Below are 26,641 nucleotides of genomic sequence, written 5' to 3'. Positions count from 1 at the left end.
TAGAGTTTCTTCTGAAAAATCTGATGATAATCTAATGGCTTTTCTTTGTAGGTTACAGTCTTCTTTTCTCTGGCTGCCTTGAGGATTTTTTGTTTGTCGTTAATTTTTGACAGCTTCGATACAGTGTGCCTTGGAGAAGGGGTTGAGGTAATTAAGTGTTCTACTTGCTTCTTTGATTCAAGGACCCAGTTTTTTCCACAAGTTTGGGAAGTTCTCATCGACTATTTGTTTGAATATACTCTCTGTTTCCTTTTCCCTTTCTTCTCCTTCTGGTATGCCCATTATTCTTATATTGCTCTTTCCGATGGAGTCAAAAAGTTCTTGTAGAGTTCTTTCATTTCTTTTAAGTCTCAAGTCTCTTTCTTCTTCTATTTGTGTCATTTCCAGATTTCTATCTTCGATGTCACTGATTCTTTCCTCCATCTGGTCAACTCTACTAAGCCGGCTATTTCATTCTTCATTTCTTTTATTGAGTTCTTAATCTCCAGAAATTCTATTTGGTCTTTTTAAAAATTTCAATCTCTTTGGTAAAATCTTCATTTTGTTTTTTGATTGTGTTTCTGAGTTCATTAAACTGACTGTCTGTGTTTTCTTGCAGCTCATTGAGTTTTCTCAAAACTGCAATGTTGAATTCTGTGTCATTTAAGTCACATAGCTCCATGTCTTTAAGTTCATTTTCTGGAGACTTTTCATTTTCTTCCTGAGTTGTCGTGTCACCTTGGTTATTCATGGCAATTAATGATTTATTATTTCTCCTCTTAGACATCTACAGAAGTGGGTTCTGCAACAGTTTGATAGAAAAAATATGGAATGCTTCATGAATTTGCATGTCATTCTTGTGCAGGGCCATGCTAATCTTCTTGTATCATTCCAATTTTAGTATATGTACTGCCGAAGTGAGCACAATAACAACCATTTTTATGATATCCAGTAATATTTTGTTTTTTGTTGTTTCTTTCTGTCCTTTAATAAGTTTTATTGGGGATCAGTGTGTTTCTCCAGGGCCCATCAGCTCTAAGTTGTTGTCCTTCAATCTAGTTGTGGAGGGCGCAGCTCAGCTCCAAGTCCAGTTGCCGTTTTCAATCTTTAGTTGCAGGGGGCGCAGCCCACCATCCAATGTGGGAATTAAACTGGCAACCTTGTTGTTAAGAGCTCACACTCTAACCAACTGAGCCATCCAGCTGCCCTTCTGGCAGCTCAGCAGGAGCTCACTGTCTTCAATCTAGTTGTGGAGGGCGCAGCTCACTGGCCCATGTGGGAATTGAACCGACACTCTGTTGTTCAGAGCTCACTTTCTAACCATCTGAGCCATCTGGCTGCCCCTCTAATGTATTATTGATTTCAGTTTTGTATCCTTCATTTCAGACTGGTTCTTTTTTATGTTTTCTATATTTATTTTTATGTTTCCTGTCATTCTTTTTTACGTTTTCACTGAGTTCATCTCTCTTCCCCTAAGTTCATTGAGCATCCCTATACCCAGTGTTTTGAACTCTGCATCTGGTAGACTGCTTGTCTCAATTTTGTTTAGCTATTTTCTGGAGTTTGCCCTCTTCTTTCGTTTGGTACATGTTTTTTTGTTTGTTTCTTCCTCCCTGTGTTTGTTTCTATGTATTAAGTAGAGTTGCTATGTCTTCTGGTCTTGGTAGAGTGACCTTACATAGGTGTCTGGTGGGGCCCAATAGGGCAGTCTCCCTGGTCACCTGAGGTGGTGTGTCCCTTTTGTGGGTTGTGTGTGCCCTCCTGTTGTAGTTAAGCCTTAATTGATATTGGCATGTCATTAGGAAGGACTGACTCTCAGGCTGATTGGCTTTGAGAACTAGTCATGGACAGTGGAGGAGCTATAGTGCAAGGGTTGACCCCACAGAGCAGGATTTGCTTTAGCAAGACTGGTGCCTGTCGAGTCTGTCCTTTGGGTTTGTCATTTGTGTTGGTGGTTGGGTGTTGCTCTGGTGTGATTTGAAGCTGACCACTAGGTGTGTTAGCTCTGCGGACTCTTGGGGGGTGGGGCTCTGGTGCAGGCCAAGGTCAGCTGCTGCCTGTGCCCTCCCTAGGACCACCTGGTATGAGCTACAAAGTGATCTGTAGATGGTTGTTATTTGTGCTGGGCTTGGAGGTGCCTGGGAGAGGCAAAGTGGCAAACTGAGGCTGGCTGTCACTAGTGCCAGGCTTGGGGCCACTTACCAGGCATGCTGAAACCAGATGTTACTTGTTTGGGGTGTGTGACCCTTTCAGAGATTTTAGGAAAGTTCACAGCATGAGCCAAGCAAGTCATTTGTTTGGAAAAGCTACTGGAAGCAGATTGGGTGGGTCCACAAGTTGGGTAGGGCATGATCAGGCAATCACCAGGCAGGGCAAACAGTGTTAACAAGGTTGATAGAGACCTGTGTCTGCAGGCTGGGTGAAGCGGGGCTCAAGAAAGGAACAATGGTTTCTCCCAGCACTTCTATCTGAGAGAAACCTGTCCCTGCAGCCCTAGCCCTGAAGCTAGACAATTCACTTCCTCCCTGTTTGTCCCTGATGCTTTTCAAGCTGCTGCCCCAGAGCTGGGGCTCAGAGCAAATGAGTTCATCAGTGAGTAACTCCAAGTGTGGGCCCTTTAAGAGGAGTGCCTGGGTCTCCAGTAGCCTTTGATCTCACTCAGCCACAATCCCCACTCATTTTCACAGCCAGAAGTTATGGGGACTTCTCTTCCAGACACTGGTACCCTGGGCTGGGGAGCCCAGTGTGCAGCTGGGACCTGTCACCTTCAGGGGGGACCTCTGCAACCAATATATCCCTCCTGATTTTTAACCACCGTACATGGGTGCAGGACCAGCCCTTTCCATATCTCCACCCTTTCTACTAGTCTTGACATGCTTCTTCTGTATTTCCTTAGTTATAAAACTTCTGTTCAGCTAGTCCTCAGGCAGTTCTCAATGATGGTTGTCCTATAATTTAGTTGTAATTTTGATGTGGTTGTGGGAGGGGGTGAGCACAGTGTTTACCTACTTTGCCATATTGAGCCAGTACCATGTTATTTTGATTACTATAGCCTTGCAGTATAGTTTGTTATCAGGTAGCATGATACCTCCAACTTTGTTCTTCTTTCTCAAAATTACTTTGGCTATTTGGGGTCTTTTGTCATTCATGTAAATTTTAGGATTATTTGTTTTAGTTCTGTGAAAATGCCATTGGTATTTTTTTATGTATGTTAGGTTATAAATTATTACATTTGTGGTATTTTCTGCAACACGTCCCCCTACTCCATACCAACTTGTTTTTATTAGTTTCAGATGTAGAAAGCAATGTGATATTTAGACATTTACACCCCTCACAGAATGATAACCCTCCCAATCTACTACCCCTCTGACATCAAATATAGCTGTTACAATACCATTGACTATATTATCCATGCTGTACTTTACATCCCATGACTATATATATTTTACTTCAGCTTCAGGTATATAGCACAGTGGTCAGGCATCTACACAGTCCATGAAGGGATCCCCCTGATAAGTCCAGTACCCATCTGGCACCCTACATAATCTTCACAACATTATTGATTATATTTCCCATACTGTATTTCATATCCCTGTGATTATATTGTGACTACCAATTTGTACTTTCTAATCCCTTCACCTTCTCCCCCATCCCCACATCCCTCCCATCTAGTAACCATCATTTTTTTCTCTGTATCTCTGAGTCTACTTCTGTTTTGTTTGCTTGTTTATTATTTTCTTTAGATTCCACATATAAGTGAGATCATTTGGTATTTGTCTTTCTGAGTCTGACTTATTTCCCTCAGCATGATAGTCTCTAGATCCATCCACATTGTTGCAAATGGTAAGATTTCATTCTTTTTTATGGCTGAGTAATACTCCATTGTATAAATGTGCCATAGTTTCTTTATCCAATCGTCTATCATGGACATTTCGGTTGTTTCCATATCTTGGCTACTGTAATTAGTACTGCAATAAACAAAGGGGTGCATATATTTTTTTGAATTAGTCTTTTGAATTTCTTTGGATAAATACCAAAGAGTGGAATTGCTGGGTCATAAGGTAGTTCCATTTTCAATTTTTTGAGGAAGCTCCATACTGCCTTTCATAGTGGCTGCACCAATCTGCAATTCCCCCAACAGGGCCCTTTTCTCCACACACTTGCCAACACGTGTTTTCTGTTGATTTATTGATGATAGCGATTCTGGCAGGCGTGAAATGGTATCTCATTGTGATTTTTATTTGCATTTCTTTAATGATTAGTGATGTTGAGCATCTTTTCATATGTCTGTTGGCCATCTGTATGTCCTCTTTAGAGAAATGTCTCTTTACGTCCTTGCCCATTTTTAATTGGGTTGGTTTTTTTTTGTGTTTTTGTGTTTTTTTTTTGGTGTTGAGTTGCATGAATTTTTTAAATAAATTTTGGATATTAACCCCTTTTCAGATGTATTGTTGGCAAATATCTTCTCCTATTCAGTAGGATGTCTTTTTGTTGTATTGAAGCTCTCCTTTGCTGTGAAAAGATTTTTAGTTTGATGTAGTCCCACATGTTTATTTTTTTCTTTTGCTTCCCTTGCCTGAGGGGATATATCAGTGAAAATATTACTAAGAGTAATGTCGGCAAATTTACTTCCTATATTTTCTTCTAGGAATTTTGTGGTTTGGGGTCTTACATTTAAGTCTAATCTATTTTGAATTCATTCTTGTATATGGCATAATATGGTGGTCCAGTTTCATTGTTTTGTATGTTATCTGTCCAGTTTTCCCAGCACCATTTATTAAATAGACTGTCTTTACCCCAGTGTAAATTCTTGCTTCCATTGTCATAGATTAATTGACCATACAGGCATGGATTTATTTCTGGGCTATCTATTCTGTTCCATTGATCTATGTGTCTATTTTTATGCCAATACCGTGTTGTTTTGCTTACTATAGTCTTGTATGATTTGATGTCAGGTAGCGTGATACCTCCCACTTTGTTCTTATTTCTCAAGACTGCCATGGCTATTCAGGGTGTTTCATGGTTCCATAAAAATTTTAGGATTATTTATTTTAGTTCTGTGAAAAATGCCATTGGTATTTTGATAGGGATTGCCTTGAATCTATAGATTCCTTTGGGTATAGTATGGACATTTTAACAATGTTAATTCTTTATATCCATGAGCAAGGTACATGCTTCCATTTATTTGTATCTTCTTCAATTTGTTTCTTCAATGTCATAATTTTCTGAGGACATGTCTATTTCATCTTTGGTTAAATTTATTTATTTTTGATGCAATTGTAAATGGGATTATTTTCTTTTTTTTTTTTTTTTTTTTTTTTAATTAGTTTCAGGTGCACAAGACAAAGCAAAACTTAGACATTTATCATTTATATGGGATTATTTTCTTAATTTCTTTTTCTGGTATTTTGTTATTGGTGTAAAAATGCAACTGATTTCTGAATATTAGTTTATTCATGTTCAGTATTTCAATGATGTTCAGGGCAATTTGATATTGTGTTATTCAGAACTTCTATATCAGAACTTGAGACCTTGACTGATGTATTGTGTCAGGTTGGTTTTACCTGTCCCTAGAAATTGAGTTTTATACTCTTTTACAATGATTGTGGATGTGATTATTTCTCCTTTTTATTCTTTCTGTTTTTGCTTTAAGTATTTTGAGACAGGTACCTACACAATCAGAGTGTTATATCTTCCTAATTAAGCATTTTGTTCAGTAAAATACCCCCCTTAAAACAATTTTAAGCAGTGTTTCTTGTCTTAGAGTTTATTTTATAAGATATTAGTACTGTTACACTGACATTTTTTTGTTAGTGTTGGCATAGTATACTTTAGTCCATCCTTATGTAAAGTACAGTATAGAGAATATAGTCAATGGTATTGTAATAGCAATGCACTGTGTCAGGTGGGTAGTAGACTCATTGTGGTTATCACTTTGTGAGGTGTGTAAATTTCTAATCATTATGTTGTTTTGTACAAATGAAACTAATAATAAAAATTAATTAATTAAAATTCACAAACAGAAAAAAAAAAGAAGATGGTGATAATATCTTTTGATTTTCATTATTTCTTATCTGAGGGTGGCTGAAAGCCTGATAATTGGTTATTTGAAGATAAGGTATCTTTTTACCTCTGACTAATTTTAAGATTTTTCTCCTTAAATTTGATTTTTAATTCTTTATGCTCAGTTGTAGGTTTCTTTTATTATCCTGCTTAGGGTTTGTAACACTGCTTAAATCAATGGTTTGATGTCTTTGGTCAGTTCTAGATAACTTAGGCTTTACATTTGCAATTATTGCTTATGCCCCATTGTCTCTTTCTTCCACTAAAGGGCAGATCTCACATTGGTCTTCTCATACCTTCCATCCTGCACTATCTCCTCTGGCTTGCCTCCTGTTGACTAATTCTCCCTTCAGCTATTTCTAACCTGAGGTTTACCTGCCCATCTCATTCTTCATTTCAGGTATTGAATTTTTCAGTCCTAGGACTTTCTTTTTATTATTATTATTTTTTGATAGTTTCTACTTCTTTGCCAGTATTATCTGTCTTTGAATTCCTTGGACCTACTCATCTTTGGCATGTTAACGTCCATATCTGATAACCACATTGTTGAGATATCTTTTCAAATTTGTTTTTGTTATTAATTTTTGTTCTGCCCCATCACATCTTGTCTTTTCACTAAGTGCTGGACATTCTGTATTTAAAAAATATAGAACTAATTTGAGGCTTTGCATTACTTGGATAATAATTTAGATTTATCTGACAGCTGTGTACAGGATGTAAGCCACAGGACAGGTCTATGTAAAATATAAACAATTTCAGAGATAATGGGTGTTATCATTTAAAGAGTAGCAGATTCCAAAAGTGAGGTGCAGTGAAGAGACTGGGAGAAGAAGGAGAGGAATGGGGTATAGGGTCAATGGAGTGCTGGGAGTAGATTAGGGCAGATGCTGAGTGATGGGACCTGAGTATGGGGCAGTTGGAGACAGAAGTGAGAGGCTCACCTTGGCAAACATGATGGTTTGAGACATTGATTTGTTGGTTTTGATCAGCTGATGATATTCTTGGGCTGACAATGTGACTTCATAAGAAAGGACTGGAAAGCAGATAAACAACAGTTGTTTTGTGGAGGGTTATATGTTCTGAAAATAATATTTGGAAAGTATCAAAAAAGACGATAACAAGTGGTTAGTTACAAGTGTTTCTAAGCTTTGTTTTTTTGTTTAATGCCTGTGAATCTTTATGTTTGGAAACCAAAAAGTTACGAGGTTATGAGGTGTGATTAAAAAAAAGTGAATTTTTAAATTAAAAAAAAATGATTTCAGTAAAAGACACATTACAATTAATTCCCCTCAAAAGACTCCCCCTCACTTTGAACACACTTATCCCATTGTTCTTGCCACTTTCTGAAGCAGTTCTGGAAGTCCTCTTTTGTGTCTTTAGTTGTGCTGTCATGGCTACCTCGATGTCCTCAATCAATTCAAAACGTGTCCTTTCCATGGTCATTTTGACTTTGGGGAAGAGCCAGAAGTCACATGGTTCCAGATCTATTTTCTTCAGTAAAATGTAATCCCACATGCCTGTGAATAAGGTGGATGAGGACACACCATAATGTTTTTATTTGACAGAAATTGCCACCATACCAGAAGTGATATGTGACACAGAGTGTTGTCATGATGGAGGATTAAGTAAAGACACTCATGAAAGAGGACTTCCAGAACTGCTTCAGAAAGTGGCAAGAACAATGGGATTAGTGTGTTCAAAGTAAGGGGGTATATTTTGAGAGGGGGTTAATGGCAATGTGTTATTTGCTGTAATATATATACGTATATATTTTATTTAAACATTCACTCTATCTTCTGATCACACTTTGTAAAAAGGAAAACGGATAATAGGGATGCTAGTCTCGCTCGGCCTTGAGTTCAAGTGCAGAAAACCACAGTAAGGAACCATGAGACCAGATGCTGGTGCCCTGATATGGAAATGGGAAAGGGGACTGGTGGTGAGGATTCATGGAGATAATCTCATAACTCAAACTTTATGCCATCCAACTTGCAGGAAGCATGATTCTTCTCTTTCTCCTCCACCTCCTACCCTCCCCCTTTGAAGCTTTCCCTGAACCCCAAGTTCTGATGTTTGGGTTAAGTCCCCATTTCAAGAAGGGTCTCAGCAAATATATTTTAAAGAGCCCTAATCCTCAAACGAGGTAATTTCATAAAACAGTCTGTGTTTTGTGGAAATCAATAATTTCTAAAATATGTGCCAGTTTTTCTATTGTTTTGCTTATATTATAACTTTCACATATATTTTTACTCTCTCCTGATCTGGGATAACTAGTGACTGAGCTGAATCTGGAGAGGTCTCTCTAGGACATAATGACACAAAATAGGCTGCTCCTGGTTCTGACTGACCTTGGTGAGTGATGCATCATTCAAAAACTACAAATGTGTGTTCGTCAATGACAGTGGTGTAAGGTACAAAATGTACCATCCCTAATAAAGACCTTACATAGCCCATGCCCTGTGGATATCAACTCAGTGAATGGAGCCATGTTTTTGATCCCATATTCTGTGAAATCAGGAACCAGAGGAAAGACACAAGCCACAGACAAAATGCACTAACTGCGATTTACACAATTTTTAAGTATTGGAGTTCTTTAGAGAAACATTTCAAAACCTTGGCTACAAGTCCAATCACCTGGGGACATCACGTATTTCTTATGTCGGGTCGCAAAGATTCACTGTGTCTCTGTCCCAATTCATGTTCCACACCTTCCCACACATTCCATCTCTCTGCTTTTCCATGGCTGCTCCCCACCAGCCCACAGGAAGAGAAAGTTGCTCATCAAGGTGGGTATCAGTTGCCATAGTGCCTGTCCCAGGGGGAGGGGTTATTGGTGTTGATAGCCACGAAGGGCAGGCTGGATGCAGAAGTGGAAATATAAGCATCAAGGAGCAGGTGGGGAAGGAGTGATGGAGCTCAGAGTTATGCTCATAGCCTTCTCGGAGGACATGGGAAAATTGTTTTTGTTATTATGCAGCTCCTAGTAGATATAATAGCATGAGTGTCCATAAAGGGCAGGCCTGCTGTGAGTTTCAGTCCCACTATCACCCATCCTGACCTAGGCAAGGTTTCCTACAAAAGAGACATCCCATGGTCAGCATGGTTACAGAGATAGAAGCACAAGTAACATAGGAGTCTCTTCCCTGGAAAAATTGTCTGCATTCCTATGAGTGGAGTGGAAGAGAGGCATAGACAAATCAGAGTCTGAATAAGTGGATGGATGGATGGATGGATGGATGGATGGATGGATGGATGGATAAGTGAATTAATGAATAAGGATACAAACAAACTAGTGGGGACTCTGCAAGAACCAGAAAGAGCAGATTCTCATGAACTGAGGAGTTTGCTTTCCTGAACACTCTGCACCTGCAGCCAAATTAAGAGCAATAATGATAAATCCTTTACCATGTGTCACTGGCAGAGACTTCCATGAAAAACAAACAACTGGAGAGTATGAAACTGACAGGGACACAGAAAGTGCTCTGAGATGCCTTTAATTCCCCTGGTGCTTCACAGACCTAACTACAGACTGACTGTCATTCTCTACAGGAAAAGGATCTTCCGCTGTGAGAAGACAGGAGCTCCCGCCCCGCCTATTTCTGCACGCAGGTGCTGTTCATCAGGGTGAACTGGGAAAACCATGGTCGGGCATCCACAACAAAAGTGCAGTCCACCTGAAAAATGTAATTGTAAGACATAAAATCAGAACGATGTAAAACACCTGAGAGCACTTAGCATGACGAACTTAATAGGGGCTCAAGATTCATTAAAAACTACAAACGGAAAGAAAAGCAAAAACAGTGGACTGGGTAGGGCTTGAGAAGCTCAAGGTTCCACCAATGACAGGCAGGGTTACTGAGTCCACCCACCTGAGCCCAGGGGCTCCTGAGAGGATGAGTGGTGGGGCCATCACCTGCCCCTGAGGAGGTCTCCCAGTTTACAGGATGCTGCCTGAATGTCTCCCACCCGTGAGTCCTAGAGCCAGCACACTGCCCAGGAGATAGTCCAGGTGGGCATCCACCCACTCAGCAGAAGCTGCAAATCCACCCTGTGGGGACAGAGTCCCAGAGAGCACTTTCCAGGCTCTGAGCCTCGCGTGGGGGGTGCTGGCTCAGGTGGTGGTTGGTCGTTGGCTGTAGCCGGTTGGCCAATTGGCTGCTGATGTAGCTGCCGTGACTGCGTTGGTTGGTTGGCTGGTTGGCAGGCAGAAAAGCTGACCGGATCGCGGATCATGTGAAACCTGCCCGTGTGACTGGCGGGGCCGCCAGCGAGAGATTGGTGGTATGACTCCCTTATCTATGGCTCCGTGGGTGTTTCTTTTTGGCCTCACCATATCCTGCAGTCTTATGTGGGGAGCAGGAGCTGAGACCCCACGTGACACCCTGCATGGCGCACTCCAAGGGAAGTCTTCCCCCAAAGCTGGGATAGGAGCAGGAGACCAGCCCCACTGCGGTCATCACCCTGACTGAGGCCCATCCCCAAGATCTGAATCCCACAGACCAGATGTTAGCTCTTGGATAATGAGCAAGAGCTTGGACTAATGGGACGTGTCCTTGCAGCTCAGGAGACTAGAGGGAGAGGTGGGATGAGCACACTAATTAAACAGTCTGGGATACAGAGGAATGGGAGCAAAGAAAGGGTGAGGACACAGGTAGAACAGTATCTGCTTGAACCCTGAGGTCTTAGGAAACTTCGAGGCTGGGCACAGGGGACAGGGCTCCATCCTGGGAGGAAGGTCAGGTGGGTATGATCAGGGTGTCTCTAGTCCACTAGCCAAGCTGGGGGCACAAGTTCAGCTCACTGCTGTTCTAGGAGCAGCTCTGCCTGCTTTGAATGACTGACTTCACCCTCCAGGGGGGGAACCCTGGGATCTGGTGGGAGTGGGACCAGGACCTTCATTCTTCCCCAAGAGTGTCCCTGAAGACTTTCCTAAGCCTCCTCCAATAATCCTTCTGTGAGATAATAATAATAATAATTATATATATATATATATATATATATATATATATATATATATATATATCATGTTTCCCCGAAAAATAAGACCTACCCTGAAAATAAGCCCCAGTTGAGATCTCAGACAGACGCATTTAGTATGTTATGACGATGTTCCAGAAGACGATGACATGACTGTAATTGAATAAATGTAGATTGTTGTACATGAAAAAAGAAGATATCATCTGAAAATAAATCCTAATGGAGCAAAAATTAATATGAAACTCGGTCTTATTTTTGGGGAAACACGGTATATATATCCTGCCCTTGATTCTTGGCACAGAGCTCTTTGAATCCCTTTGAACTTCCTAAGTGAAAAGAGCACTAGGGGCATTTTGTTCTAGGAGCACTTTTGTTCTACTGAGGTGACTGTAGGTGGGCTTCTGGATGACTCCTGGATGAGGGTTGGTCACCAGGAAAACCACGCCATGATTAGAAGCATGGAATTTTCAGCCTTCCCAACCCCATCCTCCATAGAGGGGAGAGGGGCTGGAAATGGAGTTAATGATCGATCGTGTCTATGTGAAGCCTCCATAAAATCCCCGGGAGCTTCTAGGTGGCTGAACACATTCATGTACTGGAAGGGTGACACACCCCAACTCCATGGGGACAGAAGCTCCTGCACTCAGGAACCTTCCAGACCTCGCCCTATGAATCTCTTCATCTGGCTGTTCACCTGTATCCTTCATCATATCTTTTAATAAACTGGTAAATGTAAGTATTTCCATGAGTTCTGTGAGCTGCTCCAGCAAATTATTCAAACCTAAGGAGAGGGTTGTGGGAACCTCAGATTTGTAGCCAACTTGAACAGAAAGTGTGCGTAACTGGGTGACCTACTACTTGTGATTGGCCTCTGAAGTGGATGGGGGCAGTCTTGTGGGACTGAGACCTTAACCTGTGGGATCTGACACTGTCTCTAGATAGACAGAATATAATCAATAATGTTGTAAAGATTTTTCAGGGTGTCAGATGGGCACTTGTCTTATTAGGGAGACCACTTCATTGATGGTGTAGATGCCTGACCACTGCAGTGTACACCTGCAGCTGAAGCTGAATAATACTGAATATCAACTATAATTAAATATATACATACTGTCACAGGATGTGGAGTACAACATAGGTAACAGAATCATTGGAATTGTAACAGCTGTGTACGATGTCAGAGGGGTAGTAGATTGGGGGAGGAGGGTTATCACTTTGTGAGGGGTGTAAATGTCTAACTATTACATTGTTTTGTACACCTGAAACTAAAAAAAAAAAAAGAAAGAAAGAAAGAAAAAAGGATTGAGGTAAATTATAGGACACCCAGCTGGTGTCACAGAGAATTGCTTGTTGCTGTCAGAATCTAACTGCCTTCCTACCCAATTTGGTGAACAGAAGTGTCAGGAGTGAAGTGTTGTGTGTGAGGAGTGAAGGAGGCACATAGCAGGGATGTGGGTTTTTCCAGTACAGCTTCCTGAACATTATTTTTCATTCTCAGAAGATTCATGATGCTTTGGGGCTGATTTTACTCTCAAACCTTTTTCTCGCCTGGGCCTTCTTGCAAGGGGCAGTTTTCAATATCTTCAGCATATTTTTTACAAATTGTGCGGCCCATCTCCAAGTCCATTAAAAATGTCATTGTCCACCTCTGTCAAGAAGAAATTATAAAACAGCTGCTAAATGTTTGCTTTTCATTATTGAAAAAAAAAAAAGCCAGAGAATCAAGTTGAAAAGCGAGCAAAAGACTAGAATATGCATATACATAGTATATGTGTAATTTCTCTCTAAGGATATAATCAACAGAAAGGTGTCCCTAAATGCACCTAAAGCGTGCACTAGATCTCCCCTGACACACTTCTCTTGATGGCCAATACCTGGTTGTCACATTGACCATGCCATGAATGTTGGCAGTTGTGGTGGTGGTGGGGCTTGTTGACAGGATGGAAATGAGCCTGCACATGTTGCAGCCACAACTGACATGCGACCAATCTCTCACTCTTATGCCTGAGTAGCTCCCAGACGCCAAGAGAACACACGGAATGATTGCTTCTATAGAGAATAGGATAACGGGCATGTTTGTCCTCTGATTACACATCAGAGCTGCACTATCCGTTTAGGGGATTCTGGGGGCTAGGAACACTCTGTCTCTTCCTGTGGGAGCTGGCTGCACATAGGGCTCATCTTGCAGACATTCACTGAGATGATATTTATGAGTCAGGTGCTGTCTGTCTGTTTATTAGGCTTCTATAAGTAGTTATTAAAAGTTATGATATCATTTCCTTACGTAGAGGTTCGTGAAAACTGGGGAAGAACTAAACCACAGAGAGAAATCTAGCTAGAAATAAACACAGGGAGAAACAGCAGACTGATGTGGCATTGTCTAGAAAGCATATTGTTTGGGGCTCATGAATTCCTGCAGGTGACATGCACCAACAAAACACTCAGACACACAGACAGTCAGCATGTCCAAACCCCATGCATGGTCACCAGACCCTGAGCTAGGACGGAACTCAAGCTCTAGGGCAGAGGCCTTTGCGGCCTCCCTGGGTACAGGGTTGGGATGCAGCCCAAGGAAAAGGAGATGTCAAGAAATGGGAAAGACTGATGGAAGCCAGTTCCCTTGTGCAGGTGAGGTCCGCCCTCCTGTTCGTCTCTTCCGGAGTGTGGTCAGAGGTGGGACCCTGAACATCAGAGTCCTGTGGACATGGCACCTGGCTCAGGGCTGTTCATGGGGGGTCAGAAGCTGGGCACTGACAGAATGACTCCAGCACAAGTCTCTTACTTTCCTTAAAGTCCTACAACCTACTGCCTCCTTGACCTCCCAGGGGTTGATTCAGGAATACTAAATGTCATGTGTTCTGCCTAGATTTTTCTTGTCTTCCCCCAACCTTACTCCACTTTCTTTTCAGTGATAGAGTCACCACCCACCTATGTGCCCAAGGGCAAACACCTGGGGCCCACCCTTCACCCCACTTTTTCTCTCATACCCCACATCAGTACACCCTACATCCACTTTAAGCAGACCCAGAAGCCAGCACTTGTACTTCCTGGCAACCAGGGGACCATGCATCAGAGTCTCAGCTTTCCCACAGGCTGTGAAGCCCACTATGCCCACAGCATCCAGAGAGATGTTGCTAAACCATCTGAGTGACTTCCTCCCATGGGTTTCCATTACTCTGAGAGTAACATCCTAACTCGTTACTTGTGGCCCTGAAGAAGCCCCAGCCCTGCCTTCCCATGCACACTCCTCTGTGACACAGGTCCAGGGACGTCTATGCTGTTTCCCCAGACATTTGTGGCTTGTCCTTGTCCAGGGACCTCTATGTATCTGCCTGCCCTTCTTGTCCCCAAACCTCTACCATGTGACTGGGTCCTTCTAGGAATGCCCATCATAGAGAGGCTCTCTCTGACCTTCTCCCACACACCCTGCCTCCCCACGGCCCTTTGTCTCTGCACTGACCACTCTTGTCACAGCCTTCCATTATTTCCCTCATGAACCTGAGGTCTTTTTGCCTCTCACCACCAGCGTAACTGTCCCATGAGAACACACATCTGTCTTCTCTGCCACCTCCCACCCAGGCCTGGAACCACAGTGGCTGTGCAGTCAAGGCCTGATGGCTTCAAGCAGGACACATCTCAGCATCTTGCTTGCCGATCAGCACAGCACGGCCCCCGAGAGCCAGCCGAGGCCTGCAGTCAGCTCCTCTGTGATGCTTTTGCTTCTTGGGCTTTTGTTTCCACCACCTAAGGGCTCATCTTGCAGACATTCAATCTCTGCTGTCCTTGCTTCCCTCAGCTATCTTACATGGGAGGCTGCTTTTCTCTGTCAAACCACGGCTGAATCTCTGATACTAATTCTTGCCCTTCTGCTATCTTCTTTCCTTCTCTACTTTGTTTTTCAGGGGTTTCACTCATTAAGGAAACAAAACAGAAACCTGAAGCACTTGTAATGATACCTTACATTTTAAAAAAATATTTACTGACAACAAAAAACATCCTTTGCTCTTTTTTGCAGATCAAGAATTCACCCCTCCCATGCCTGGTTTCAGGGCCAACATAGAGCCTCAGAGAGGATGGGATGTGCCACTCACCTTGCGTTGGCTTCTCCCCACCCACAGCAGCTTGTAAGCATACTCATCCAGATGGGCTTGGTTGAATTGAAACACGGCAAATTCCACACACATGGCAAAGAAACTGGAGCTCTTACTAATGTCTACAAAGTTGGAACTGCAGACATGAGGCCCCAGCACAATGAGCCCAAGAAGCAGAGGTGCTTTCAGGAACATGTTGTCTGATGTCAGCCCTGGTGGCCAGCAGCACACGGGTGGGGGATGGCAGCTTCTGTGAAGCTGCCTCCACAGCTCTGCATCCCACGCAGCCCTGTCCCACAGAATCTCTGAGCTGCTGACCAGTGCTTTATCTAGCTCTTTCTCTCCACTCCCAGCCTTGTCCCTTCTGTCACCACCAAAAAGAAGGCAGAACAGGAGACATATTTTCCACCTCCTTGTCACATAAGCCTTGGTCCTAGGGCTGCCTTCTACTGCCCCAGCCCAGACCTGAAAGGACCTGGGTGGGGGGTCTAAAGTCCACCTTGCTTGCCCTCATAGCAGTGTAGCCCAAGAATGACAGAGTCACAGGACTTCTTAGGAATACTTGTGGGCCCTGAATCCTGAGGATTTGAGCTAAAATCCAAGTCAACCTCGCAACTTGCTGCCGTCCACACCTCAGGGAGCATCACAAGTGACAGTGCCCATGCTTGGCAGTACAGAGAAGAGTTTATAATACATGGGGAGGACATACACCCTCAGAAGGGTCACCCCACTGTCAGCATGGTTATACGGATGGAAGCACAGGAGACATAGGAGTCTCTTCCCTGGAAAAGTTGTTTGCATTCCTATGAGTGGAGTGGAAGAGAGGCATGGACAAATGGGAGTCTGAATGAGTGGATGGATGGATGGATGGATGGATGGATGGATGGATGGATGGATAAGTGAATTAATGAATAAGGATACAAACAAACTAGTGGGGACTCTGCAAGAACCAGAAAGAGCAGATTCTCATGAACTGAGGAGTTTGCTTTCCTGAACACTCTGCACCTGCAGCCAAATTAAGAGCAATAATGATAAATCCTTTACCATGTGTCACTGGCAGAGACTTCCATGAAAAACAAACAACTGGAGAGTATGAAACTGACAGGGACACAGAAAGTGCTCTGAGATGCCTTTAATTCCCCTGGTGCTTCACAGACCTAACTACAGACTGACTGTCATTCTCTACAGGAAAAGGATCTTCCGCTGTGAGAAGACAGGAGCTCCCGCCCCGCCTATTTCTGCACGCAGGTGCTGTTCATCAGGGTGAACTGGGAAAACCATGGTCGGGCATCCACAACAAAAGTGCAGTCCACCTGAAAAATGTAATTGTAAGACATAAAATCAGAACGATGTAAAACACCTGAGAGCACTTAGCATGACGAACTTAATAGGGGCTCAAGATTCATTAAAAACTACAAACGGAAAGAAAAGCAAAAACAGTGGACTGGGTAGGGCTTGAGAAGCTCAAGGTTCCACCAATGACAGGCAGGGTTACTGAGTCCACCCACCTGAGCCCAGGGGCTCCTGAGAGGATGAGTGGTGGGGCCATCACCTGCCCCTGAGGAGGTCTCCCAGTTTACAGGATGCTGCCTGAATGTCTCCCACCCCGTGAGTCCTAGAGCCAGCACACTGCCCAGGAGATAGTCCAGGTGGGCATCCACCCACTCAGCAGAAGCTGCAAATCCACCCTGTGGGGACAGAGTCCCAGAGAGCACTTTCCAGGCTCTGAGCCTCGCGTGGGGGGTGCTGGCTCAGGTGGTGGTTGGTCGTTGGCTGTAGCCGGTTGGCCAATTGGCTGCTGATGTAGCTGCCGTGACTGCGTTGGTTGGTTGGCTGGTTGGCAGGCAGAAAAGCTGACCGCGGATCGCGGATCATGTGAAACCTACTTCGTGTGACTGGCGGGGCCGCCAGCGAGAGATTGGTGGTATGACTCCCTTATCTATGGCTCCGTGGGTGTTTCTTTTTGGCCTCACCATATCCTGCAGTCTTATGTGGGGAGCAGGAGCTGAGACCCCACGTGACACCCTGCATGGCGCACTCCAAGGGAAGTCTTCCCCCAAAGCTGGGATAGGAGCAGGAGACCAGCCCCACTGCGGTCATCACCCTGACTGAGGCCCATCCCCAAGATCTGAATCCCACAGACCAGATGTTAGCTCTTGGATAATGAGCAAGAGCTTGGACTAATGGGACATGTCCTTGCAGCCCAGGAGACTAGAGGGAGAGGTGGGATGAGCACACTAATTAAACAGTCTGGGATACAGAGGAATGGGAGCAAAGAAAGGGTGAGGACACAGGTAGAACAGTATCTGCTTGAACCCTGAGGTCTTAGGAAACTTCGAGGCTGGGCACAGGGGACAGGGCTCCATCCTGGGAGGAAGGTCAGGTGGGTATGATCAGGGTGTCTCTAGTCCACTAGCCAAGCTGGGGGCACAAGTTCAGCTCACTGCTGTTCTAGGAGCAGCTCTGCCTGCTTTGAATGACTGACTTCACCCTCCAGGGGGGGAACCCTGGGATCTGGTGGGAGTGGGACCAGGACCTTCATTCTTCCCCAGGAGTGTCCCTGAAGACTTTCCTAAGCCTCCTCCAATAATCCTTCTGTGAGATAATAATGATAACTATATATATATAATGCGGGAGACCCTGCTCGATGTGCTATTTGTCATGCGAGACGTCAGGCGGGGTCTCTGCTCCCGCTCCCCACATAAGAACGCAGGATGTGGCGAGGCCAAAAAGGAACACCCACGGAGCCACAGAAAGGGGAGTCATACCACTATAATCTCACTGGAGGCTGGATCCACACGATCTGCAACCTGCTGTCCACTTCTCTGCCTGCCAACAGACCAACTCGACCAACCAGCGCAGCCGCGGCAGTTATATCAGTGGCTAATTGCCTAACTGGTTACAACTGACAGTCAACTAGCCATAGCTGACAGCCATCTATTACCCGAGCCAGCACCTTTCCACGTGAGGCCGAGAGCCTGAAAACTCTGGAAACTGCTCTCTGGGACTCTGTCCCTAATATATATATATATATATATATATATATATATATATATATATATATATACACACACACACACACACACACATACATATATGTATATATATACATATATGCATATGTATATGTATATATGTATATATATACATATATATATGTGTGTATATATATATATGTGTATGTATATATTCTCACCCTGATTCTTGGCACAGAGCTCTTTGAATCCCTTATAACTTCCTAAGTAATAAAAGCACTAGGAGCATCCTTTGTTCTAACGAGGGGTGTGGGAGAAAGAGTGGGGTCAAGGGTGGGCCTCAGATGTTTGCCCTTGGGCCCATACGTGGGTGGTGACTCTATCACTGAAAAGACAATGGAATAAGGTTGGGGGGAGACAAGAAAAATCTAGGCAGAACACATGACATTTAGTATTCCTGATCCAACCCTTGGAAGATCAAGGAGGCAATAGATTGTAGGACTTCAAGGGAAGGAAGAGACTTGTTCTGGAATCATTCTGTCAATGCTCAGCTTCTGGTCCCCCATGAACAGCCCTGAGCGAGGTGCCATGTCCACAGGACTCTGATGTTCTTGTTATATCCTATGCTAAAAGCACTTTTAAAGGAACTTCTCCATACTATTTTCAGTTGCTGGTTCTGGATAATTCTTGTCTGCACCACAAACACAAGCTAAACTGACACCTAAAATCCAAATCTTGCTAATCAAAAAGCAAGAAATTATACACTCAGTTTTAAAGAAGCAAATGTTGTGGAAAAGTACAAAGACTCCTACAGTGTATTGTTGATTACTTACAAAACATGCAACAGAACAATGAATTATGGTAAAAGTAGCAGCTTTCTATCAGTATTGAAGAGCAATTTTATCACTCCCACGAGTAAACTCAGCCTGAATACAACAGATGCCCAGCTTCTGGTCTCATCTTAAGTTCTGCAAACCTAAATCATGATACGTCTGGTTCATGATTTTCAAAACAGCTACACGTGGACAGTTACATTCACTTGCTCCTCAAAGAATATGAGCAAAACCAAGAAACATTTCTCTTAAGTAAAAAAGATGCTCAGAGAGAATTCCAAAAGAATCCAAAGGTGGACTTCAGAAATTTCTTATCTTCTTTGTAAAGGGTGGAATATGAAAATAAGAAATGTTTAATGCAATTTCTGACACTAAAGTTAGTCAAAAAACAACTTATTAAAAATTTTATTCATTCTTAAAATACATGAAAACGAGGGTCCAAAAACAAACTTTTCTTGGCATTCTTCAGGGTTTATGGAGAAAATACCTCATTAGAATGAATAACTGAAAACTTCCTAGCTCACAGGGTGATTGTGAGGATGAAAATAGATATGAAAGGTCCTGTAAATAGTAAAGATATTTATGGGCGTTGAGTGATTATATTATATTCTCCTCCCTTAATTAGCAGTTTTCATTATTTATGGCATTTTCTTTCATAAGAAAATTGAGACTTTTATGAGAAGGTCTACTCACTCCTTTCTAGGTAGGTATCACCTTATTGCTAATTCAGAAAAGGATCAAGTATGTGTGTACTTGTTTTTTTTATAATCATATACATAACTGTATATTAGTAGAATCTGAACATTATTCCTAAAGAAAAATAAAAAAAGATCTTACTTCTTGGGAAGTTCTCCTGCAATCCTTGACTTTCAGGAAGTTTATGTGAAAAAAAGAAAATTTTGGTTTCATATGATACAACATTGAATTTTACAACCTGGCTCTGCCTTATAGGGCTTTGTTCTGTTTTCAGCTTCTTGTCCAGCGTTGAGCACCTCCCCTAGAAGGCTCAGCAGTGCCATTTCCCCTTTTCCCTATGGAGGTCAGGCCCCCAGGGACAGGGTGTCATGCGGGAGACACTGCTCACTTCGCCATTTGTCGTGTGAGGCGGTCTGCGGGGTCTCTGGTCCAGCTCCCCACATAAGAACACAGGACATGGTGAGGCCAAAAAGGAACACCCACGGAGCCATAAGTAGGGGAGTCTCACTGGAGGCTGGATCCACACGACCTCCAACCTGCTGTCCGCTTCTCTGCCTGCCAACCAACCGACCGACTGAGTCACCAACCAGCGCAGCCGCAGCAGTTATATCAGGGGCTAATTGACTAACTGGTAACAGCTGATGGTCAATTAGCCACAGCTGACGGCCATCTACTACCCGAGCCAGCACCTTTCCACATGAGGCCGAGAGCCTGGAAACTGCTCTCTCTGTCCCCACACTTCACCCCTACAGGGTCTCGCCTCACAATTTACACGACAAGTGTCTTCTGCGAGGGTCCCTGTGCCATATTAGCCTACAGGCACCTATGGATGGAAAGAAGCAGTAGTCTTGGGAAACAACAATGGCAAATCCCTCCCATCTGGGAGGATACATGCTAGCTTCTTGTCCTGGGAAAAGAGGGTCGCTGCCACTGGCACCTTTCCCAGTTTGCGGTACCAGACCTTTATGGCAGTGCTTGGGGTCCCTTGCATAGTTTCAATGTGTAACAGAACAGGGGACCCCATAATAGGCCATAGCGAGAGCACATAGGTTCCCCACAAAATCATCAGGTGTCGGGACCTCTGTATACTACAGTCACTTGCGGTGGCCACTCAGCCACCACCCCTGGTGTCACTTGCAAATCATGAGTCAAACCCACCCACCATGGGGCTATTAGACCCAACCACCAACAGTGGGGGCTTTTGACCCACCAGTGCCAAGTCCATTGCTGCCGTTCCCTGCTTTCAAGCATGTGGGTGCTGTCAGCAAAATGTTCCCATTTCTGCCGTAGCCTGGATTTAACAGAGTCTCACTTGTGGTAACTTGTAATTGAATGGGAGCGGCCGTTTGATGTAGCAGAGCTTCTATTGGTGCGGGCCCTCCCTTCCGTGGTCTCTCATTCAGGACTCTCAGGACGTCCCATAGACGTGAGGCCCAGTCACGCATCGTGGGAGGGTGTTTTGACACCTGGAGGCCTTGCTTCAAAAGGCCTTTATAGCATTCAATCATGCCAGCTGCTTGTTCATTATACAGGGTATGAAACAACCATTGTACGTCTATCCTGGCAGCCCAGTGCTGCACTTCTTACTCCATAAAATGGGTACCCCTGTCACTTTCAATGACTTGGGGGCGTCCATAGAGGACGCACAGCTGTGTAAGAGTGACCAATGTATGCTTCTGATCCACAGCCAGACACGGCCAAGCAAACATCAACCCCGTAGCAGTGTCCACTGCTGTGAACGCATACATCACATTGCGGGCTTTAGGCAGGAGTCCAGTGTAATCCACTTGCCAGCAAGTGAGGGGCACCCTCCCTCGCGTAATCTGCTGTGTCTCCCAGGGGAGCCTCCGCCTTTGGGGGCTGTTCTGGGCACAGATGGCAGAATCATAGCAGGCATCTGCTATCTCCTGTCATTTCAAAGGCAGACCCCAGCATCTGCTCACCTGCCACATGGTTTGGCTTCCAGCGTGTTGCAATTTCCTGTGCAGCCAATGGGCCACATCAGTGGCAGGGGCCTGTTCTAACCATCGGACCCGTGCTAGGGCATCTGCTTCATCATTACCTGGGGACACTAAGGGGGAGTGACCTGTGACATGCATTAGTGTCACCTCCTTTCCCTGCCCTAGGTCCCAGAGGTCCTGCCACATGGCTTGACCCCACAGTTGACGGTGTCATACCAACCAGTTTTGGTGTTTCCATGTAGGGAGCCACAACCTTAGGTCCCGGAACACCGCCCAGCTGTCAGTGCAAATAACTAGGGGCCCAGGCTCGTGGCTGATTACCATCCACACAGCCCGTAATTCAGTCCACTGGCTACTCTGGCCCATCCCAGTATCAAACCAAATGGTGTCTGTTTTCAGCTGCCATCCAAACGACTGCAGCTCCTCGGTTAGAACCATTGGCATCCTCAGGTACTGGGGGCTGTCCTTCTGTGTAGGGCAAGGGCTCCAAGTCCTCCCATCTAGGCAGAGTGCTTGGTTCAGCCTGGGCTACAAGCTCCACAGGCCCCAGGACCTGTTGTAGCTCTGTGCTCAAAGGGCTTGAACTAAGGGTGCTATGTTGCTCCAAGTAGACACCCCACTTAGCGAGGGTGGTGGTCTGTGCCACCCGTTTTGGGTCCCTAGGTCCATGTGTGGATTCACCCCTGGGCAGAATATGTTGTTTGAACCAACACCCGAGCCATTCCTGTATGGCTTCTGTGGCCACTAGGGTTGCGTACACAGCAGCCAGCTGTTTCTCTATTAGAGAGTAGCAGACTTCCGCTCCTTTCCACAATTGGGACCAAAATCCCACTGGCAACCGGAGATGCTCCTGCCGTTGCCAGAGGCCCCAACTGTACCCCTCTTGGGTTACATGAACATCAAGTTCAAATGGGTGGCTGGGGTCCACTACTTGCAAAGCCTGTGTCTATTGCACTGCCCATTTTGTGGCAACAAAAGCTTGCTCTATAGCCTCTGTCCAATCCCATAAGGCCCCCTTTTTTATCATGTTATACAAGGGCCTTGCCATTTGTGCTAAATGGGGTACAAACACCCACCAATATCCTAGGAGACTCAAATACGTCTGCAGTTGGGAGACTTTAGTCGGCCGGGGAAAAGCTTGTATTTTGTCAATAATCGCCTCAGGTATGACCTTTGTCTTAACCCACCACACAACACCCAAAAACTTGACAGATAAGCCAGGGCCTTGGACCTTTTCCTCATTCACTGCCCAGCCGCGTGACTACAGGTGGCGGAGAAGAGAGGGAGCTGCTTGCTCTAAATCTGAAAGAGAATCAGATGTTAGCAAAATATCATCAACATAATGAAACAAGGCCACTGTGCCAAATCCTGGGCCACGAGCCCGTGGCAGATAGTGGGGCTGTGCGAGTATCCCTGCGGAAAGACTTGAAAAGTCCATTGCCGCCCGTCCCAAGTAAAAGCAAACTGCTCTTGACACTCGGGTGCAACGTCAATGGAGAAAAAAGCATTGGCTAAGTCCACTACATAATGATACGTTCCCAGGTGGACAGATGATCCATCAAATCGTGTATTGAAGGTACTGCAGTGTGCAAGGGTGGCGTCACCTTATTTAACTCCCTATAGTCACAGTCATTCGCCAGGTTCCATCTGGCTTCTTGACAGGCCATACTCAGGAGTTAAAGGGACTGCACTGGCCTCACAATATGTGTCTTCTCCAATTCCAACACTGTATGACCAATCTCCTCCTGCCCTCCTGGCAGGCGGTACTGTCGCACTGTAACCACGCACCAGGGCTGTGGCAACACTTGAGGAGGGTGGTGTGCATGCCCATGTGTCACCGCTTTCACCACCCGGATCCTGAGATGGAACTCTCCTACCGACTTCTGTAAGCTGAGGCCATGTAGCACTTCCACTCCTAGAATATACTCCGGAACAGGGGAGACATACCCCTTGGAGGTACGAGGAGGAAGCCTTCCTATACCCAGTGGTAAGGAAACAGCTTTTACAGTCACAGTCTTTCCCCCGTAGCCATAAATGCAGATTGCTGGTCCCGGGAACAGTTCTGGGTTCCCATAAACAGGACTGCAGTCTGTGCCAGTGTCAACTAGAGCCAAAACCCTCTGCACATTAGAAGGGGACCAATGTATGGACAGTTCCACATGGGGCCTCCGGTCCCCGCTCGTCCCCTCTGATCGGGTACCTTGGCCCCACCCCTTATCAAGCTGAAAGGAGTCAACCTGACGGGGCCGCATGAAGTCCTGGAGGGACACGTGTCGCACTTTCCAGACTTCTCTTTTAGGCTTCTCCGGAATTGCTGTTCCGGATGCAACTATTTCCAAAGTTCCAACAAGAGTGCATTGGGTTGTCGGTCTATTTTTTCCCCGATCAACCCCTGCTGCCACGAGATCATGCCACATCTGTGCGCATGTTACTCTCTGAGGCCCACGACTCACCCCTTTACTTTTTTTTTTTTAATTAAATTTATTGGGGTGACAATGTTAGTAAAATGACATAGATTTCAGGTGTACAATTCTGTATTACATCATCTATAAATCCCATTGTGTGTTCATCACGCAGAGTCAGTTCTCCTTCCATCACCATATATTCGATCCCCCTTACCCTCATCTCCCACCCCCCACCCCCCGACACCTTTACCCTCTGGTAACCACTAAACTATTGTCTGTGTCTATGAGTTTCTGTTTCTCATTTGTTTGTCTTGTTCTTTTGTTGTTTTTGGTTTATATACCAGATATCAGTGAAATCACATTGTTCTCTGCTTTTTCTGTCTGACTTGTTTCGCTCAGCATTACTCTCTCAAGATCCATCCATGTTGTCACAAATGTTCCTATATCATCTTTTCTTACTGCCAAATAATATTCCATTGTGTATATATACCACAACTTCTTTATCCATTCATCTATCGAAGGACATTTTGGTTGTTTCCATGTCTTGGCCACCGTAAACAAAGCTGCAATGAACATTGGAGCACACGTGTCTTTATCTCTAAATGTTTTCAGATTTTTTGGGTAGATACCCAGGAGAGGGATTGCTGGGTCATATGGCAATTCTATTCGTAATTCTTTGAGGAACCTCCACACTGCCTTCCATAACGGCTGCACCAGTCTGCATTCCCACCAACAGTGTATGAGGGTTCCTTTTCTCCACAGCCTCTCCAACATTTGTTATTATTTGTCTTGTTGATGATAGCCATTCTGACTGGGGTGAGGTGATATCTCATTGTGGTTTTGATTTGCATTTCTCTGATGATTAGTGATGTTGAGCATTTTTTCATATGTCTATTTGCCATTTGTATGTCCTCTTTGGAGAAATGTCTCTTCAAGTCCTCTGCCCATTTTTCAATTGGGTTGTTTGTTTTTTTGTTGTTGAGTTGCATGAGTTCCTTGTATATTCTGGATACTAGCCCCTTATCGGAGGCACTGTTTGCAAAAATCTTCTCCCATTCAGTTGGTGGCCTCTTTATTTTGTCAATGGTTTCTTTTGCTGTGCAGAAGCTTTTAAGTTTCATATAGTCCCATTCGTTTATTTTAGCTTTTACTTCCATTGACTTTGGGAAGGTATTCATAAAATGCTCTTTGAACCCAAGGTCCATAAGTTTAGTACCTATGTTTTCTTCTATGCAGTTTATTGTGTCAGGTCTTATGCTTAAGTCTTTGATCCATTTTGAATTAACTTTGGTACATGGTGACAAATAGCAGTCCAGTTTCATTCTTTTGCACGTGGCTATCCAATTCTCCCAGCACCATTTATTGAAGACGCTGTCTTTGCTCCATTGTATGTTTTTAGCTTCTCTGTCAAAAATTATCTGTCCATATTTATGTGGTTTTATTTCTGGGTTATCAATTCTATTCCATTGGTCTATATGTCTGTTTTTCTGCCAATACCATGCTGTTTTGATTATTGTAGCCCTGTAGTACAAGCCAAAGTCAGGAAGTGTGATACCTCCATTATTGTTCTTTTTCCTTAAGATTGCTTTGGCTATTCAGGGTCTTTTGTGGTTCCAAACAAATCTGATGGTTTTTTTTCTATTTCTTTAAAAAATGCCATTGGGATTTTGATGGGGATTGCATTGAATCTGTATATTGCTTTGGGTAATATGGCCATTTTAACTATGTTGATTCTTCCAATCCATGAGCACGGAATGTCTTTCCATTTCTTTGTGTCTTCTTCAATTTCTTTCAAAAATGTCTTATAGTTTTCAGCATATAGGTCTTTCACATCCTTGGTCAAGTTTATTCCTAGGTATTTTATTCTTTTTGCTGCAATTGTTTTTTGTATTTCTTTTTCTGAGATTTTCTGAGATTTCATTGTTAGTATATAGGAAGGCAATGGACTTTTGTGCGTTGATTTTGTAGCCGGCAACTTTACTGTATTCGTTGATTGTTTCTAATAGCTTTTTGGTGGAGTCTTTAGGGTTTTCTATATATAGCATCATGTCATCTGCAAAGAGTGATAATTTAACTTCTTCATTCCCAATTTGGATGCCTTTTATTTCTTTCTCTTGCCTGATTGCTCTGGCAAGGACTTCCGACACTATGTTGAAAAGCAGAGGTGATAGGGGAGAGCCCTGTCGTGTTCCTGAACGTAGAGCAAAAGGCTTCAGTTTTTCTCCATTAATTATGAGATTAGCAGAGGGCTTGTCATATACGGCCTTTATTATGTTAAGGTATTTTCCTTCTATACCCATTTTATTAAGTGTTTTAATCATAAATGGATGTTGTATCTTGTCAAATGCTTTTTCTGCTTCAATTGATATAATCATATGATTTTTGTCCTTTATTTTGTTTATGTGATGTATCACATTGATGGATTTGCGTATGTTGAACCATCCTTGTGCCCCTGGGATGAACCCTACTTGGTCGTGATGAATAATCTTTTTAATGCATTGTTGTATTCGATTTGCTAGAATTTTATTTAGGATTTTTGCATCGGTATTCATTAGAGATATTGGTCTGTAGTTTTCTTTTGTTGTGCTGTCCTTACCAGGTTTTGGTATCAGGGTAATGTTGGCCTCATAAAATGAGTTAGGGAGTACTGTCTCTTCTTCA

General features: G+C 43.9%; 1 protein-coding gene, 1 non-coding gene and 1 pseudogene across 2 annotated transcripts; 1 reads left to right on the top strand and 2 right to left on the bottom strand.

Annotated features, from left to right (window-relative positions):
- Positions 1-799: 799 nt before the first annotated feature.
- LOC141568432 (U6 spliceosomal RNA) lies at positions 800-904 on the bottom strand. The gene has a single exon (XR_012491548.1). It is a non-coding gene; the product is annotated as a U6 spliceosomal RNA (small nuclear RNA).
- An 8,731-nt stretch (positions 905-9,635) lies between these two features.
- On the bottom strand, positions 9,636-15,335 carry LOC109438656 (putative cystatin-15). The gene is made up of 3 exons (XM_019718663.2): positions 15,111-15,335; positions 12,557-12,667; positions 9,636-9,716 (listed from the first exon to the last, which is right to left on the bottom strand). The coding sequence occupies exons 1-3, from the start codon at positions 15,303-15,305 to the stop codon at positions 9,636-9,638; spliced, it is 387 nt and encodes a 128-aa protein (XP_019574222.1). The 5' UTR covers positions 15,306-15,335.
- LOC109438657 (UPF0711 protein C18orf21 homolog) lies at positions 15,304-19,244 on the top strand (annotated as a pseudogene).
- The last annotated feature ends 7,397 nt before the right edge of the window (positions 19,245-26,641 follow it).

The sequence above is a fragment of the Rhinolophus sinicus genome, linkage group LG13 (genome assembly GCF_036562045.2).
Source record: "Rhinolophus sinicus isolate RSC01 linkage group LG13, ASM3656204v1, whole genome shotgun sequence".
Classification (NCBI taxonomy): domain Eukaryota; kingdom Metazoa; phylum Chordata; class Mammalia; order Chiroptera; family Rhinolophidae; genus Rhinolophus; species Rhinolophus sinicus.
This window is presented reverse-complemented; position numbering and strand designations above follow the sequence as displayed.

Coding starts and splice junctions, on each gene's coding strand:
- LOC109438656 (XM_019718663.2), bottom strand. CDS start 15,305: ATGTTCCTGAAAGCACCTCTGCTTCTTGGGCTCATTGTGCTGGGGCCT. Junction 12,668..15,110: donor TGGGGAGAAGCCAACGCAAG/GTGAGTGGCACA, acceptor TCTTCTTGACAG/AGGTGGACAATGACATTTTT. Junction 9,717..12,556: donor AAGGCCCAGGCGAGAAAAAG/GTTTGAGAGTAA, acceptor TACATTTTTCAG/GTGGACTGCACTTTTGTTGT.